This window comes from Eleutherodactylus coqui, chromosome 1, assembly GCF_035609145.1.
Source record: "Eleutherodactylus coqui strain aEleCoq1 chromosome 1, aEleCoq1.hap1, whole genome shotgun sequence".
NCBI classification, from domain to species: Eukaryota; Metazoa; Chordata; class Amphibia; order Anura; family Eleutherodactylidae; genus Eleutherodactylus; species Eleutherodactylus coqui.
In genome coordinates this window covers 127,652,853-127,671,760 of record NC_089837.1, presented here as the reverse complement: position 1 = coordinate 127,671,760, position 18,908 = coordinate 127,652,853, and the positions used below count along the sequence as shown (strand labels likewise).

The following is an 18,908-nucleotide window of genomic DNA, read 5'->3' as shown; positions in this document are numbered from 1 at the left end:
TTCTGCATTTAGCTCTCCTCTTTTTAAAGAGACTTTGTCACCATCTTTTTAAAGCCCTCTGAGAGCAGCACACGATAGTGAGAGGCATGCTGATTATTGGCATGTGTCTGCTGTATGTATCTGTACAGTACTTTGGGAGAAACTTGCATTTTATTAGTAGCAGCCAGATACAGAAGACTACAGGAAGTAGTCCTCAATATTCATGAGCTGTAGGTTAAGCTTGCCCGCCCTGATTGACTACTCTCTGCTTATAACTGTGCATAGGAGACAGCTGTCAATCATTAGCTGTAGGGCAAGATGTGTGGGGCAAGCTGCAGCTCGTGAATATTGAGGACTACTTCCTGTAGTCTTCTGTGTCTGGCTGCTACCAATAAAATGCAGGTTTTCCCAAACTAATTCACAGATATATCGCTGTAATTAGCGTGGATGTCATTACCTTATTCTGCACCCAGAGAGAGCTGCGAAAAGATAGTGACAGATACCCTTTAATTAGTCCCATGCTAATCCAAGCTAAACAGTTTTCTGAGTTCAGGCGAATCTTCATGTCTCCATGTGACCTTTGCCTGTATTAAGGCTGAGTAGAATTTCTCCTGAGGATTGCAGTTATTTTCTTCCGTGTATCAGTCAATGACAATGTCCTTTCTTTTGGAGGATGTGGTGACTGTAGCGTAGGTAAGCTGCTACCACTACTCTGCCTGAGCTTGTTATAGTTGGTGGCACTGGCAGTGCCATACATTCCAGACAGGCTAATTGACTTGGTTCCATTACTGGTTGGTAAAGTTAGAGAAGGTTTCTTCTGCGCACCAGTCATGATGTGAGATGAAGCTGGCTTGTCTGGAGTAAATGGCCTCTGTGATACAATGAGGCTTCCACTATGGACTCTTTTTATTTCAAGCAGCTGTTGCTTAGCAAGTGTCAAGGCCTCGGTGAGCTCATAGCGTTCTTCACACTCCATGCGCACAGTTTCTTTAAGGAATTCAATCTAAAAAGAGAAACTGATTTAGTTCAACAAGAGGATAAGCAGGTTTGTACACTAAAACACATACCTAAAATACATTAGACTCTACATTTTCTGTTATTGCTCTAAGCAAGAGAAACCAAGTAATCCTGTAGATATGATAGCTTTTAATAGCTAACAAAAATACATGATGTTATAGCGAGCTTTCAGAACTACTTACATTTCTTCATCAGGCTGGTATAACAAAAATTCAAAATATCTAACCTTTTATGTAACAGCTGCATATTCAAGCTTACCAGTTTATTGGGAGGTAACCTCCACAACTTAGAGCCATTCTGAATCAGGAATAGACTGGTTACAATTTGGAGGCTATCTACACCTTTGCACTCAATTTTTTAATCAATGGGTTTCTGGAAATGAAGCCTTTCCGTAATTTGCTTTCATCAAATATTTCTGACTGTTTGATATCTATGATTGTATTGTTTTCTAAAATACTGCAGACTGGAGAACCCATATCTCAGCAAATTATGTAAGTCAGAGTACACAGATAACTCCAAGCCTAGCCTGCTGCCCTGTCAAATCAGGAGGACAAAGAGCAGAGCAGAGAAAACTACTATTACAAGGGTCTGTATGACAGTGCTAGGGGATGGTGAAAAAGATCAGGAGCCATTATCAACAATGAGGGGGAATGGATCCAGCAGCTATTCAGAGAGAGGATGAGGCAGATGGAGAAATAGTTGTGTAGTATAGAGTGGGCGTGGTTATGTTACACAGCCTCTGAAAGAGAAGAGCTGAACTTGTGTGTGTTCATCAGCTGTTCTATTTCATCAGTGCTGGGAATGCCTCCAAGCCAGAAACCTGCATGTAGGAGAGCCTGCAAAACAACTGCGAGGCTTTCCAAATGCATCAGAAGGGAAAACTCAATGCAAAAAAATTACTAAGTTTAGTGCTTAGTAAGGGACTTACTAAGATATGTGTGTATTGATTTTTTTATGCACAAAGGTTTCCATAGCCTTTAAGGAGCATTCCTAAAATATGATATCTTTATCACATAAAACTATATAAAATTTACACTTTGTTTCTGCTCCGATACAGACTTTTGTATTTTGCTCCTGGCTTGCAGCATAGTCCAATTACATCTATGCTTTACTTTACAGACAGATGACTGGACATTCTCCTTAATGATTTTCTACAACAGTGCAGAAATCGTAGTCCCGTCAATAACTGAGGTTGTCCGGGTGCTGAGACAGCAGAACGTCCCCGCATCATCACACTACCATAACCATGTGTAAGACTTATAATGGGACCTGTGTGACCTACATGCTTCCAATTTAATCTTTTCATAGAACATTACCTCAAACATCTTGTTGATCATTGCAGATGTACTTGATGTATTGATTGATGATAAACTTGGATGCAGCTATTGCTGGTGAAGATGGCGCCACTGTTTATTAAGTTTAATAGTGCAGATGACATGACTCATATGGGAGGAACTTTGCTCCTTTAAAATGTAGGAATAATTCCCAAACTGTATTGTGTTTAGTCAGGTTCTCATGTTTGAATGCTTAATCTTGTTCAGAGATCACAAACTGTTCAGTTTGATAGATTTGCAGTAACAAAGTAACATTTGAAAGACAGCACTCAGGGCTAAGGCATATGACAAAGCCATAGGCATTGCAACTGTACAGCGGCACATAGAGCAGAGTCCCAAGGGATCTGTAGGCAATACAAGTGCTGTCATTGAATGCCTCTGTGACTCCTATATGATTTCCCCAGGAAGCGGTGCTTCTAAGGAAGAACACTTCTATATAAAATCAGAGGCACATAGAGTATGGGCTTATGGTAGGTTGTACAGTAGGCAGATCTGAATTTTAGCAGTGTGCATGAGGCATCCCTGTTTAATAGTTGCAGTCATTATTACCATTCTTGCATTGCTGAATTCACACATCTGTGACATAGATCGGATGTATATTATATCACAGATACATAAACCATTGAAACTAAAGGGTCCTTCCAGACCCCACCATGGACCATTATGGTTATGAGCAGAGATATGAATGCTACCTCATGTGTGGCCTGACCCAGGTGTTGTCTCAGCTCTGCACAGTTTAAGTTCAACTCTTTCAGTTTCTCAGCTTTTGCATGGGCATCTTTTCTGATTTCTTCCAAAACAGAGATGTTGTGGTCTTGTTCTCTTTTCAGTCGAAGTTCCCGCTCTGAAACTATTTTCTTTAGGTTTGCAATCTCATAATCTTTAGCTTGATCTTTCTCGGTAAGTCTTGTCTGAGCTTCTTGTAACTTCTTCTCCAGCATGTTGACCTCTGCGTGCAGCTCCTCACATGCTTTGGATATGAGTGAAGGTATCTGTAATACAGTTGAATAAAATTTGATTTGATGATGTGAAAATAATAAGAGGCAGCCCATTGACTGCTCATAAAGTAGCTAGTAGACATGCACTATCCAGCTGAGCAAAGTGGAAAGCTGTGAATGAAATGATGCAGTATCAGCTCCAGGTGGTTGGGTTTACGAATGGGTCAGGATGTTGACCTTGTCGGCCAGCAAACATTAAAAGTGATTTGGAGGTTAATGCAGAGTTCATTTTCCTTAGATAACATTCCTTCTAAATATATATCACTGCTGCCCACGGACTACATAGCACAGTGTTGGAATCTGTAGGCCACACTCATCAGCAATCAATATTTCCTAAGGTATGTGCACACCACCAGTGATACTTTTCTCTTTATCTTTTGGGCGCCTGAACTGATGGATTAAACAAGTAATTTATAATGTTTCCATTTGTCATCTGTCCATTGTGCAATACAAAACTATATGTTCATGGAGGACGTCAATTTTTAATTAATGTATTGATGTTTATTTTGTAATTATGCCCAGAATTTCACTTCCTGATGTTTCTGTTGTATTTGCCATTGTAAATGGCATGCAGATAGGAGACAATACAATGCCTTTCCAGCATCACCTATTTAAAATTGTCTTCCAATAAGTGGCACTGTAGAGGCACTGTGCCATCTCCCATTTGCATATTTCCCATAGAAGCATTGCATAGCCCATACGTCTACGAAGACCTACTTGGTGCTCTCCATAAGAAGAATCAGTACCCTTCCCAGGCCATTGAAAATGGCATAGTAATCCACCCATGATATCTGTGAGGGCTTCAAGAACTTTGCCCAATGTCAGTTTTGGGGGAAAAAAATAAGTGAACAGCTTGGATAGTTAGGGGTTGTCCATGATAATTTCTTACTAAAGGTAGGGAAAGTGCTTAAATAAAAAAGAAGCTATACTCCCCGATGCAGTCTTTTGCGGCTCCAGTCTATGCAGAGTTTGACATGGCCTCATTCTCAAATGATTGCTGCAGTCAATTGCTGACCTCAGTGGTGTATGGCATTCCATGTGCCACAGTGTGGTGTCTACCTAAAGTACCAATAGACTGTTGAACCTGCCCATCTATTGTTTTGCTAGAGGAATAAGAAAATCAGCGTTCCCAGCAGACACAAAGACAGAGCAGCTTTGCAGTTTGAGAAACCCCGCAAACAGCTCCTCATATCTTAATTTCTTGACCCTTGTGATTTCAACAAGGAAAGGTAGATGGTTAACTGAAGTCAAACTTAAACAGGCTCAGACTGGCCCACAGGGGAACAGGTGAAACCCCCAATAGGCCTTGGGCCAGGAATAGGCCGCCAGTCCCTCCCACTGCACTACATACGGATAGACAGTGTACAGCAGCTTACACAGGTAATATTTGCATATAGCTGTACAGTGGGCCCCCAGAAAAAAATGGTATTGGTGGGTCCTAACCACCTCAGTCCATCACTGCAATTAAATCTTGGGTGATGTTACATTTTAGACTAAATAACACAATTTAAAGAAGTTTCCTGATCACAAAATGTGAGGGGATATCACTAGGATATAACATCATTGTGGTGGGTGGGGGTCTGATTAATCCTGAGTATGAAGGGGCCGTAGTGTTGCTTTAGCACTGATACCTCTTCAGCATTTTTGTCTGCATAGAGGCGCTCATAGGCAGCAAAGTCCCATTCACTGGCTGCAGTTGTGTTCCAGTTGCTTACACATGGCGGATGCGGCCCCTTCATTCTGAGGATCATGGGGGGTCCTGACATTTGGACAACCACTGATCAGAGAATGATAGCATATTGTTTCTGTGATGGGAAAACTCTTTTAAATCCTAACACTGCTTTATTCTTCCTTTATCACGTACTGATACCATATTAACATGAACATAAAATGTAATCAATAAAATCTAAATGATCGGAATTGAAGGAAGACGGTTACAATGAGTAACGTGAGGCAGTATGAAATTGCTATTTAGAAAACAACATTCTGAGTAATGAATGTAGATGGGGTAAAAATGAGCGGAGGAAAGAGAAAGACAGACACAGTCATGATAATAACAAGACTGATGATTGGATTCTCTTGAGAAAAGTGTGAACACGCAAATAGAAAATTGTAGAACAGTAGGTCACTGGAAGAGCACAGAGGCTGATTACAAGAGTAGCCAAAAATAAAGAGATGGCAGAGCAATCACTTAAAGCGCACTGCAAACATCAATCACATGGACTACCATACTGCAATTGTGAAATGAATGTATAGAAGAACTACATTTCACAAAGCAGGGTAATATTAGTCTAATAGCAGGGGATTCATTCACGTTTACAGGCCAACAAGACAGCGTTTCCTTTACTTTTTACACCACTGACTCAAGTTTTAAAGCTTAATATATGAATTTAGGGTGACCAGCAATATGGCCACTGTTACAGCTTAAAAACTGATTGTACCCATCTTTTCTAAAATCCCAGTTGGCAGAACATCTTAGTACAATATGGAAGCTCGGTATGGGTCACTGAATAACCTGGCCATAATTTTAGAGTAATCTGGGAAAACTGTAATGATTTTTGTTGCTGCCCAGCTTTGCCAGAAATAGATATAAGTAAAGGCCATTTTATACACGGTAATTTTTTGTAACCACTGAAGAGCGTTAATTAGCACGGATTTGAGGGAAATTTCATCATTCTGATCATAAGGGAGATGGAATAATACCTCCACAGTGCCACCTATTGGAAGGCAGTATTCCTTCAAGCCAAAGTTAGACTCTTTATACAAGCCTTGTAACTATGACTGGGAATTAAAAGCAAAGCCAGACTCCATGTACAGACAGCTGTTTCAGGGTATTTGCCCTTCATCAGTGTAGGAGTCTGGCTTTGCTAGTGAGAGGCCTGGAACGGTGGTCAGAATGCTGCCTTTCAATAGGTGGCATTGTGAAGGTATTAGTCCATCTCCTATATTTGCATTTTACCCAGAGGAGCGTGAATGACCTTTTGAGTCTCCTCACTCACTGTCTAGGTGCTCTCCCTAAGAAGAAAATATATAGTTTCTGACCCCATCCTAGGCCTCTCAGTAGCAAAGCCAGACTCCTACTGTAAACTGAGGAAGGAGAAAAGATAGCGATTCTGACCATCATTCTGATCCTCACAGCCAACAGGTTGGAGATTTTTCACATTCGGGAGAATCATCACTGCCTTGTGCTGCTGGCTCTTACAAACGGTAGCAATACTGTAGCTATTGTAAATGCAGAAATTGTTACATGCAACATTCAGTCATTGTAAAAAAAAAAATCAAGCGCCTAGAAGGAGTTATCGGAATCGAATTAAACTTTTTATGTGTGGTTGTAAAATTGATATAAGTGATTGCAGTATCAGAGCAAAAGGATCTTTTTTTGCGGAAAAGGGTACTAGAAGAGAGGCTCTAGTACCCTGTTGGTTTGCCTCTAGCTTGGATGCAAGGTATGATACAGGCGGGCATGGAGGCATACTGGTTCTGTAGGCTATCTTGAGACACATTGGTCCACATTTGCTGTAACTGAGCATCTAGATCATGCAAATTCATAGGCTGCTGAAGTTGGCATCTTAAATGGTCCCATATATGTTCTATTGGCGATACATCTGGCGACCGGGCAGGCCATGATAAAGTGTGACAAGGTTGTGGAGATTTCCTGTGATACTTTCTGTGTGCGGCTGCTGGAAAATGCCTCTTGGAAGCCGCCATGAGAGGCAATACATGTGGCTGCAGGATGTCCTGAACATATCACAGAGCGGTGACTGACTGACTGTTGCATGTAATGCTCTCCATCCTTTCCCCCCACAGACCATCACACCAGCAAAGGCAGTATTGAGGTGCTCACCCCTCAGTCTCCAGACACAAACACAGCCATCAGTGCCCAAAACAAAACCTGCCTTTGTCACTAAAGACAACCCGATTCCATGCTGTAGAACGGTGCCACCTATCTGTGGATGTTGGACGATGAAACAGTTGGAGCTGCTCATGCTTATCAGATGACCCTCTCTACTGGTGGTCTTTCGAGGGCGTGCTGAGCCCGAACCCCTTGTGTTCACACCCTCACACATCCACTGGTCTCAATAGCTCCTAATAGTTTGGTCAAAACAGCCCAGGTGGCAGGAAATTTATCAATATGACTATCCAGCATCTTCCATTCTAATTATGCAGCCCCTCTAAAACCTTTTTAACTGGATGAAAGATCTTTGATTGCATCGTAGAGGCATCTAGTGGTCAACAAGCTCTACACAAGCGGAAAAAGAGGTCACTACAGAGAAGGAGCCTCTGGGAGCCTTTTTATAGACCAAACCTAGAACCATTTTTAGGGCTTCAAGTGGCAAGACCGTCCATCTAATCACCACAACTAATTATTTGCATGTCTGCCTGAGATGTAACTGCATGCCGGGTTTTGCAGCAAAAAGCCAACTTCTTTTAGGTGCTTGATTTTTTTTTGACAGAATTTATATGAATTGTGCCATTTATAATGATGAAAGTGAAATAAATAGATTTCTATTTGAATTTACCAGGATTTTAGAGATTATAGGAGCTGGGTCAATATCCTGAGGTGCACAACTATCCTAGCGCCAACTTCAAACCTTCAATGCCACTGTTCCTAACAGAAGCCTCTTTCATTAACCTTCTTTGAAGGTCTATGCAGGAAGGCCAAGAGGCCTTTACACTCTTATCTTCATGTTATATGGAATGTTATTGGATAAGTTGAAGAAACTCTCTTTGCTCTTTGTAGTTAGGTGGGACAGGGAATTCCGGGAGGATCTTTCTGGTTTCTGACTAAAATAAAGCCCTTCTTTTAACCCACAGATGTTCTATTACTTACCAGTGTCTGCAGAGTAGCTATGGAACCCCCTTTGAATTACTTTACAATGGGTTTTGTTGTGTTTAGATAAGAGAACAATAGCTTTTTACTGGCTTAAGATAAGATAACTTGTCTGCAAAAAGTTATCACACACAAATTAAACTTTGCTACAGTGATATATGACTAATGGCCCTTTTCAGAAGAGTGTGTGTTTTGTGCGCAAATAATGCATGCTTCTAAAAGAACCAATGTGTTCCTATAGAAGCGTTCATATGCACAGAATTTGAAGCACAAAACAGCGCAAACCTAAAAAAAAAAAAGGACATGCACTATTTTTTGTGTACGTTTTGCAAAAGTTTTCATTGACTCCTGTTGGGGCCGGAGTTAATGGAAACTCCTGCGCTGGCAATAGCTTCCCTGCTGCTTACAGCAGGACGTTTAAAAGGTGCTTCTGGACAGTAGCACATTTTAAATGTCCCACTGTTAACTCCTTAGTCCCTGTGGGGATGAGGGGACTCCCCGAGGGTTCCGTTAATCCACGCAGGGAGTCCCCTTATCACTGAACACTGACAGCACTGTCACAGTGTTCAGTGATGATGGGACTCCCCACGGGGCTGAAAGAATCCTCTGCCACAGCTGTCACAGAGGAGCGTGATGCTATTCCATTGCTTTCAATGGGGCTGGTGCTGCTGCTGTCCCATTGAAAGCAATGGGCTGAAGGCAACCGCCACCGGGATTTTCAAGGAAGGGCTTAAAATATAAGCCCTACCCTGAAAATATCCCCTAGCTGCATGAAAAAATAATTAAAAAAAATAAATTTTCTAAAAGCGCTGTCCGGCAGCTCCAGCACTTGTTCTTTACCCGACACTGTTCTTCATTTCTTCTGGCCAGGGATTGAAAAATCCCTGCCTCCTGGAAGCTCTGACTGGCTGAACGCAGGGACCAATCACAGCCATTCTTGATCATTGCGCTCAGCCACAGTGATGAGGGAACCTTCAGAGAGCAGCTGCGCTTTTCCAAGCACAGCTGCTCCAGTGAATGGGCAAAGTTTCATGCGCTGCGCATATGAATCTTTGGCTTAGGGCTCAGTCACACAGACGCATCCGGGTGCCGATGCGCCCGTGTTACTGCAAGAAGAAGACGACGGCATTGCAGGTGCGGACAACACTCTACACCGCCAAAAGAAAGAACACATGACCGGCACCTGCAGTGCGGCCGTCATATCCTGCAGTAACACGGCCGCATCGTGTGATTGAGCCCTTAGACAGAATGAGAATCTCACTATTCTTATTTGCCCAAATGGACAAGCTGGTAACATCATCATCAACTTGTTCGCGTTCGTGCAGCCTGTTTAGAATTGTGCAGTTCTCACTCTCTTGCTGTTCAATGTTTCACATTCCTATGTGCAAATAAGGGAGAATGAACTGTACCTTATCACTAGCCAAGCCAGAAACATACTGCACACTGAGGGGCAATCACCCTGAAACAGCTGCCTGTGTATGGATTCTGGCTTGGCTTTCAATTCCCAGTCATTGTTATTATAGTTCAGTTTCACTCGTTTTAATGATTATCTGAACGATTATCATTCAATCCAAAAGAAACCTATGGGCCCCTTTACACTGAACAATATTAGTTCAGATTCCCAATAGATTGCAGGAATCTGGACGATAATCTTTCAATGTAAATGCTGTATGTTCATCGTCAAGTTTCTGCAGGCTCACAAATGAAGCAACAATCGGCTGGCTACCTGTGAATTTTGATGCACAACTGAAAATTGCTTAAAATCTGCATCCAAATCCATAGTTAGAGCTGCGGATTTTGGATTATTGAAGCCAAAACCAGGAGAGGATTTTTTTAAAAGTGACGTAGGATCTGTCCTTTATATTTCTTGTTATGATCTACAACTCGTTTTGGGCTTAAAAAAACTATGTTAAAAACTGAACCAACCTGCACATATACAGGCACCCCTAGGAAACCCCTAAAAATAATTTTTAACACCTTGTCAGGCAGGGGCGACTCAAGAACCTATCTTTAATATTGATTTTTGGGAGAACCTTTTACAAATTAACCATTTTTTCATAATGTAGATAGATGTACAGTGATGTACACCACCGAGCCTTTTAATCTCCCTACACAAACCAGGGCTGGTTTCCCCTGTGGATCAATTCACAGCTCACTGAACTCATTTAATTTGTTGTTCCAAGCTTTGACAATATTAAAGGTGAATAGTGGTCCAGTCCAGATAAGTACAGAATATACGATGCAGTGGAGTCATAGGAACAGGGAACAGGAGGGACGTATCCGGGGCTGGATTTATTGGAATTATAGATTGCAATTATATAATTATGTAAATGTATATTAAAGGTGTTATCTTAGACACACAACAATTTTTGTAAGTGTAGAAAATGGGGTAAAATAACAAAAAAACTCATTAAACTATGGCTGAGGTTAGCCAACCAAGTGTCTGGAATTATGGTCTGTATAAATAAGTGGTGTTGGAAAACTTCTGTATGAACACTGCAGACTAATATTACTAATCTATTTAGTATAAACTAGACATATAAGTGAGTCACAAAGCATCACCGACATTTCTTCATTCAAAGAATTCTTTCAGGAAGGAAAATAAAATGAAGGCTGTCAGGCAGAAATATCCAGGAGCAATTCAGCTGCGGAGAATGACAAGTTGGATTACAAAAAGTGCATAGTGGTTACATAAAAATAGCTCAAGGAGTCCCATTTATTGCCCTGGGTGCAGCCTTCCACTAATAATATATATATATTTTTAATTCATCTTTATATCTCAATTCTGTTTTATCTGTTTCTCACAGTTATGTGTTCTGCACTATTCCCAGATCTGGATGAGACCATCTGGATCATGGATAGAGGGCTTTCAAATTTCAGTGAAGAATGAGACTTAAGCTGTCCAGACACCTAAGATAGTTGTTAGTTCAATGCTCATTCAGCCCACAGCTATTCCTCCCATCTCAGCCATGTACATGTATGCTGGGCTTGGTCAAGCATGCATGTATTCTCAATGGAGAAGGGGAGTAGAGGTACCGTATTTTCCGGCGTATAAGACAACTATGCATATAAGACGACCCCCCCATCTTTCGACTTATACACCGGGAATACGGTGTAGGAAGAAAAAAAAACAATACTCCCCTCCCACGGCGTTCTGTGGCGCTGCTGCAGGCTGTCGCTCCCTCCTCCTCGCTAACAGAGCATTGCTTTCTAGATATGGGGCTTGAAATCCCCTCCTCCAGAAAGCTAATGCTCTGATTGGCTAAATCAGGTGGCGTCAGCCAATCACAGCCATTCAATGACATCATTGAATGGCTGTGATTGGCTAACGCAGCGCCAGCTTTCATTGGCTGATGCCGCCTGAGTTAGCCAATCACAGTCATTCAATGATGTCATTGAAGGGCTGTAATTGGCTAACGCAGCGCCAGCTTTCATTGGCTGACGCCGCCTGAGTTACCAAATCAGAGCATTAGCTTTCTGGAGGCGGGGATTTCAAGGGAGCGACAACCTGCAGCAGTGCCGCAGAACGCTGTGGGAGGTGAGTATTGTTTTTTATTTTTTTCTACAGCTTATACCCGGCGTATAAGACGACCCCCGACTTTGGAGAAGATTCTCCGTGGTTAAAAGGTCATTTTATATGCCGGTATTTATGGTACCTTTACACAGGGCGATTATCTCCTGAATAATCTCTTGAAACAGAAATTTTTGGTTATAGATATGTCATGCACACACAGCCCTCGACAGGGTAATGCGTGAGAACTCAAAGCGACTAGTGATCGCCTTCTCGCTCAATGTAAATAGGCATCCATCAATCTCTTAACAACTGTCTGTTGAATGTGTATAGAGGAGGGTTGCCGTAAGATCTCTGGCATGCTCCACCTCCATTCACTGAATGAGTATTGCTTGTGTGAAAGCACAAGAGTGACAGTCATTGGGAAGACTGTTGGGCGCATAAGTTGTCCAGTGTAAAGGTGCCTTAAGCCACTGGCAGATGCCTATGAATCCAACATGCCTGACCCTTCTTTCTCTTGATACACACGGTTGGACAGAGTTGGAACACCCCCATACATATTACATGGTCTGTCAGTTCTGCTGAGATCAATGGGTTTAGTTGACATTCAACTAATGTGCATTGCCAGCTTTACAAAGGCAGACGAGAAGACTAAAGATAGGAACAATGACAATTTATATGCCATTTGGGGCCTTAGGACAAAGTATTATTATTGTTGTATCATAGTTGACACATAGTATCTCTTATCTATGGAGTATCCCAAGAATATACAGAAACAATTTGAGACAATTAGAGATGAGCGAGCATACTCGATAAGGACAAATACTCAAGCGAGTATCTTCCTTTTCGAGTACCTGCCTGCTCATCCGCAAAGATTTGGGTGCTGGCGGGGGTGAGCGTTGGGTTGCGGGAGTGAGCGTGGGGGAGGAGAGAGAGAGATCTCCTTCACGTTCCCCCCCGCCCCCTGCCGCCACCCGAATCTTTGCGGACGAGCAGGCAGATACTCGAAAAGGAGGATACTCGCTCGAGTATTTGTCCCACCGTTTTCCAATGGAATTATTTGTGAGCTCAAGTAACATTTGATTGGTTGGGGACACAATACCATATCTTCAAATGCTAGACATATGTCATTTGGAAAGCTCCTCATTTATTGGTCCAATAAACAGGTGTTTCCCATTGGAACACAGAATGTCTGAAATACTATTATCTTGCATTTCTCAGTGTCTTTTAACACAATGTTAAATACAGATGAGTGCAATATTTTGCTTCTTATGCTGCAGTGTACCGAGAGACCAATACGTTACATGTATAAAGCTGGAGTGGCATTGTTCAATTTGCATATTATATTTCCCAGAGGAGCATGCATGGCCATATGTATCCTCACACGTTCTAGGTGCTCTTCACAAGGAGTAACTATTCCCCTGCAGACCCACATCTCCAGCAAACCTACTGCACACTGATGAGAGGCACCCCATCCCCAAACAGCTGTCGGTGCATGGCTTATCTCTTCCTTCCAGAGAAGACCCTGGCTTTGGCTTATATTCCCAGTTATGTTACAAGGCCTGTTAGAAGGTCTGACATTAAGGTATAGAGAAGCTGCATTCCAATAGGCGGCGCTTCAGAGGTATTATACCAGCTCTTATTTGGGATAGGTATCATCTCTCCTTAAAGAGAGCACCTAGGTGGTGACTGAGGAGAATTATAAGGCCATCCATGCTCCTCTGGGAAATATACAGATAATGAAGATGGAACACTGACCTGCTCCTATTTGTACACTAGATTTCCCAGAGGAGCATGCATGACTTTATAAGCCTCCTCATACCTACTATGTATTTTACACAAGCAGAAATTACATACCCTTCCAGAACTATGTAAAGCTATGTGACAGTTCTTCAATTGATGCCAAAATGGTCTGGAAATGTCTTGAGGGCAGTAGAGCTACTGGCTATAATTCCCAGGATATGAGTACTTGCCTACACAATGACAAACCATGTTCAAACAAGGAACTGCAGTCTGCTTGACCACAACATGCAGTTAATAGGAAACAGAGCCCAGTGATATATTAAAGGAAATATACTAACTCATGAGTAACCTTCAAAAACCTTGCTTTTGAACAATTCAGAAAGTCAACTGAGTTTTACTAGAAGCCAAAGGCAAATACCGAGGAGAAGAGCCATGTAACACATTGCAAGAAGCAGACTACAATATGGTCAGAGAAGCTGAGAGACGTTGCATCGTTATATTTTCATTGCTCATTCACAGTGATTTGACTTTTGAGTTCAGGACTGGAATCTCAATCTGTTTACTTCAATTGGCAATGAGAAAATATGCAACTGTGGATTCTGTATCACCATGTTTCCACTGGCATATATCCATTTTTGTGTGTGCCTTTTTTATTTTATGTGTCAGATTTGGCTGACATTTACTATATGTGATATGACAGAAGCAAATATTCACGCTTGTTCGATACATACAGTATGTTCTCTAATACAACTCTGTATGGAAGCTAACTCTATGTATAAACTGTAAAATCATGGTGAGTGGTCGCCATATATCCTAACAACCTTCTCAGATATGCCCTAGAAGCCAATGAGGTCGATCACACTTAAAGGGAACTGGTCAGCACGTTTTACCATACTAAACCAAGCACATCATTAACCGCTTAGTGACTGAGCCCGTTTGCGTCTTAAGGCCCATTTAGGCACAACGATTATCGCTCAAAATTCGCTCAAAAGCCATCTTTTGAGCAATAATTGTTGAGTGTAAATGTGCTCATCTTTCAGTTTTCTGCCGAACGACGGTCATCAGTTCGGCTTGAAATCCATCATTCAGCAGAACAGCTGATACGATGGACCGCATGCTGTGTTCTGCCTGGGGACTGCTGAGAACAGTTGATTGCATGTCTCAGCTGTTCTCAGCTGTCAGCCCTGCTGGCAGAACAAAAGGCATTTATTCAGAGAATAGCAATCAGTCCTCTGAATAAATTCAGCTCCCAGCAGCTCACACTCTACTAATTGGTACTAATAGGCATTAGTACCAATTAGTAGATTATGCAAAATGATCCCTCAAAAGCCATGTTTAAGCCAAAAACTTAGCTCTGCCCCCTCCCATTACAAACAGCCGGAGGGGAGGAGAGAAGAGGGAGGGAGTTTAGCAATCACACGGCTAAACTCCCTCCCACCTCCCATTTCCGGCCACTGTCATTGGCTCCCATAGGAGCCCATGCAATGGCCGACGTATTCCTCCCGGAAAGATAGTTCGAGGACTATCTTTTCAGCCTGGCGTGAAAGTGCCGATGCTATATTGACCGGCCATGTGAACTGATGCATTGGAATTCAATGCATCAAATCGTAGCGTATATCGGCTGCCCGTGAAAACAGCGGACGATATACGCTCGTGTGAAAGAGCCCCGAAGGGCTCATGCCCACGGCTGTGACGAACTCCGCCAGTGGAATATTGCAGCAGAGTCCGCCACGGCGCCCCCAAAAACCCACATAGTTACCACGCCGGATCCTCTGTCCACGTCCGGCATGGAGGGCTGGCATGCATGCTCAGTACAGTGCATGATGCGCCGGCAGTGTCAGATGACGATACTTCTGCTGTGCTATGGCGGAAGTATAGCGTGACGGACGGCTTTCATTGACTACAATAGCAGCCGGCCGTGTGTGTTCTATCTGGCTGTGTGATCTTGCATCGCAGCCCCATTGCTTTCAATGGATCCGGTGGCGGCAGCACCGGCCCCATTGAAAGCAATAGGAGAACTCCGCGATCCTCTACCATGGCTATGACAGATGCAGTGGGGGAATCCCTTCATCCCTGAAGTGATGCAAGGCTGTTTTCACATGAAAACGCCTTGCATCCATGGGGTTTTCACATGGAAGGCGAGCACGATATGGGGACGGGATTCATGGCCCCATATCGCGACCGCCCATGTGAAGTTAGCCTAAGGCATATGTGTATTTATTATTCATGCACAAAGGTTTCCATAACCTTTAAATTGATTTTGGTGGGTGCCAATAAATTCAATATTTATAAGCTAGGGGAACAATATTCAAGGGCAGCTGCTTTAGCAAAAGAGATTGTTCTTTATTGCACCACCACTTCAAGGAAACTGGTGAAGGTGCTTAGACCAGGGCCTGTAAGAACACAGAATCACAACAGGAAATGTTGGAAAATTACACAGGAACTGGACAGCATCAACTTTATATCAGCCCTGCCAGATGAATGAGCTGTGAACATGAACATGTGTTGTTTAGTAGACTTGTTAGCAATCTCCAAACCTGAATTTACCTGAGGCCCTCATCATCGTTGCACTGCATTTTAGTTATTACTTCCTTTCAGTTATATTAGGCTACTAACAGATGTTCAGTGGAACCAATACACGACCCGGCTCACTTCATACTATCCCAGCAACATGTTCAACTTTTTCTTTTTACGCTATTTGATTAACACCTTAAATAAATTAGCAGATTTATTTCCCTGATTGTTAAATTCAAAAAGATTCCAAAGGTTGGACATAATTATTTCATTTTCTTTATATTGATGGTATGCAAATATCTCCTAGGCACTGTTCTTTCACATTAAATGATTGACAGATGTGACAGTAATAAAAACGTGTAAAATCGAAGACAAATTTCCCAACCACTTAATACCATTTGCTCATGCAAACGAGTATTTGTACTGGTATTGGATTGGTGCAGTGGATCCAAAAGTGTAAAACAAAGTTAAACAAAGTCTTAGGCCTAATGACCGGACGCTTCCCAGTACATGTTGAATAAATGGTTAAAAATCTTTTATTTGTTGGTGGAGCAAATTAATGGCTTTGGCATATCTTGCTGGTTCAGGCTGACACTATCACAGCACTGGTAGCAGGTCCTCCTGAGGGACCTTTCACATGGGACGGAATTACGCCACAGAATGCACCACAAGCCTCTGTAAACTCAACACTAAAATCAATAGGCTACCTGTGGATTTTGATGCAGAATTAAAAATGGCTTAAAACTTGTCTACAATTCTGCATCCGTAATTCCGTCCCTTGTGAAAGGTGCCTAATAGAGATGAGCGAGCATACTCGTTAAGGCGATTTACTCGAGAGAGCATCGCCTTTTTCGAGTACCTGCTGGCTCGTCCCTGAAGATTCGGGGGGGGGGGGGGGGGGGCACAGGGGGTTGCGGAGGGGATCGGGAGGGAGAGAGAGATCTCTCTCACTCTCCACCCTGCTCCCCTCCACCGCCTCACGCCGCCCCCCGCAGTCTCCCCGAATCTTCACGGACGAGCCAGCAGGTACTCGAAAAAGTCAATGCTCTCTCGAGTAAATCGCCTTAACGAGTATGCTCGCTCATCTCTAGTCCCTAACTGTACATGCATTTAGAGCCAGAGTCACCCCACTTCCTTGCGCTACTTTCAATTACAGACTCCTCCCGGCTCCTTGCTATGGCACCATTCTCAGCCACACAATGCTTAGAGGTTACTCAGTCCACCATATAGACTTAACAGGGAACTTGCACTCACAGCCTGTAACTGTGCTACTATCTTGTACAATCACTACTTTAATGAATATAGAAATGGAGTGCTGTACTTAAATTGAAGACTCTGTATCATTCGACTTGGCAGCAGGATAGGATGTGCACCACCCGTATACCATTTTGAGAAAGTGCTGTTGTCACATGGTGTAAAACTGTTCACAGCAATGCGTGTCAGCATCAAGCCTCCCCTGGCCAGGAAACATATATAGATTTTCCTTTCAACTGCCCGTTAACATTTATCACATCTGGGCGACTGTGTATGAGTTGCACCCGAGATTCTCAGGCACAACCCTGTCCATGTACTGTTCAAGGTGCAGTGCAAATTCGCACGTCCTACACTCATCTGTGAGGTTACAAAGGGTAAGTGTGTGCTCCATGAAAGACATGAACAGCACACAGACTGCAAAAACAAGTGTGTGAATGGGCTCTTAGAATGATCATGGGTCTAGTTACACCGCAGCAGCTCCTTCACAAGAATTGCCTCCCGGTGAACAAGTGGCCAAGAAAGAAAGGCATTGCCATTTCCTCTATGATATACATAGAACTCAGTAGGCTCTGTATATCTTGCATTTAGGAAGACAGATCACTTTACGGGGTTCACCTGATGTCCAACATCTGTTTGCAAAGCTGCTACTCTACAGAACTGTAAAAGAGGGATCATACACTATGAGGTCTCTTTATGTTGGCTGTAAAACGACTTAGGCTGAGTGCCCACGGGCGGGACGGAATATCGCGAACGATATTCCACCGCGGGAGAGCACTAATGTTACTGCGATTTTCCGCGATAAACCTATCTTAATGATTGGTTAATCACAGAGAATCGTGGCAAATAGCGGCATGCCACAATTTTTCGACATGAGTGGAGAAACGCGAGCAATTTTCCGCTTGTGTACAATGGGCTGCGCTTTCCATAGTTTATGTTATCTAAAAAAAAAAAAAAAAACAGGTAAAGAATGGAAACTTTTATTTTGTAGCTGAGAACTCCTGAGCTCCTTTGGCTGCAGGTATGGAAGTTGTCTCAAAGCAACCAAATCATGTGAATAGAACAACTCACCTTTCTCTCTAGCGCCTCATTCCTGTTTTGAAAATTCTTTATCATTTCTTCATGTTTTTGTCTCTCAATCTCCAACTCCATATTTGCTTCTTCACTGAGTTGTTTCTTAGTTTCCTCAAGTTTTAATAAATATTTTTGGTGTTGATTTTCCAATTCATTCTGTATCTTTAGAGAGAAAGAAAAACCCCGTACAATATGCTGACATGGCAGAAACAGACAATACTTTTCATTGTTACTTCATACCTTCATTATATGACAGACAACTTTTTATCTCAGTCACCAGATCTCATGTCAACCTGAATTATTCACATGGATGAGCTCGGTTTTGGTTAGTGAAGAACTGATTGATTTCACTGCAAGTATATGTGAATTGTTCATCAATTTTTGCATTTTAACATGCAAGTGTCATTCAATTGCAATCTGTTTTTCACATGCATGAAAAAAATGGAAGGTGTCCCAACTGATGTCATTTAAAACTCCCATTGAAGTAATTGGGTACATAAAACCATTGGGTACATTCCACAGTGAGACTGTGGAACTCTCGAGGCTTCTTTCCAACGAGCACATATCAGCCGACCATTTTCACGAGCGCATATCAGCCGACCGTTTTCACGGCCGGCTGATATACGCTGTGATCTGATGCATTGGTTTCAAATGCA

The 18,908-nt window shown here is 42.5% G+C and overlaps 1 protein-coding gene across 3 annotated transcripts in view; it reads right to left on the bottom strand.

The window, feature by feature from the left end:
- Positions 1–372: 372 nt before the first annotated feature.
- Positions 373–18,908, bottom strand: part of LEKR1 (leucine, glutamate and lysine rich 1) — a 152,719-nt gene continuing 134,183 nt past the window's right edge. For all 3 annotated transcript variants that reach the window (XM_066600235.1, XM_066600251.1, XM_066600243.1), the window contains 3 exons: positions 18,250–18,414; positions 3,023–3,322; positions 373–982 (listed from right to left, as the gene is read on the bottom strand). In XM_066600235.1, the coding sequence (XP_066456332.1) occupies positions 569–982; positions 3,023–3,322; positions 18,250–18,414 (879 nt within the window). In that variant the 3' untranslated portion in view covers positions 373–568. The remainder of the gene's footprint in view (positions 983–3,022; positions 3,323–18,249; positions 18,415–18,908) is intronic.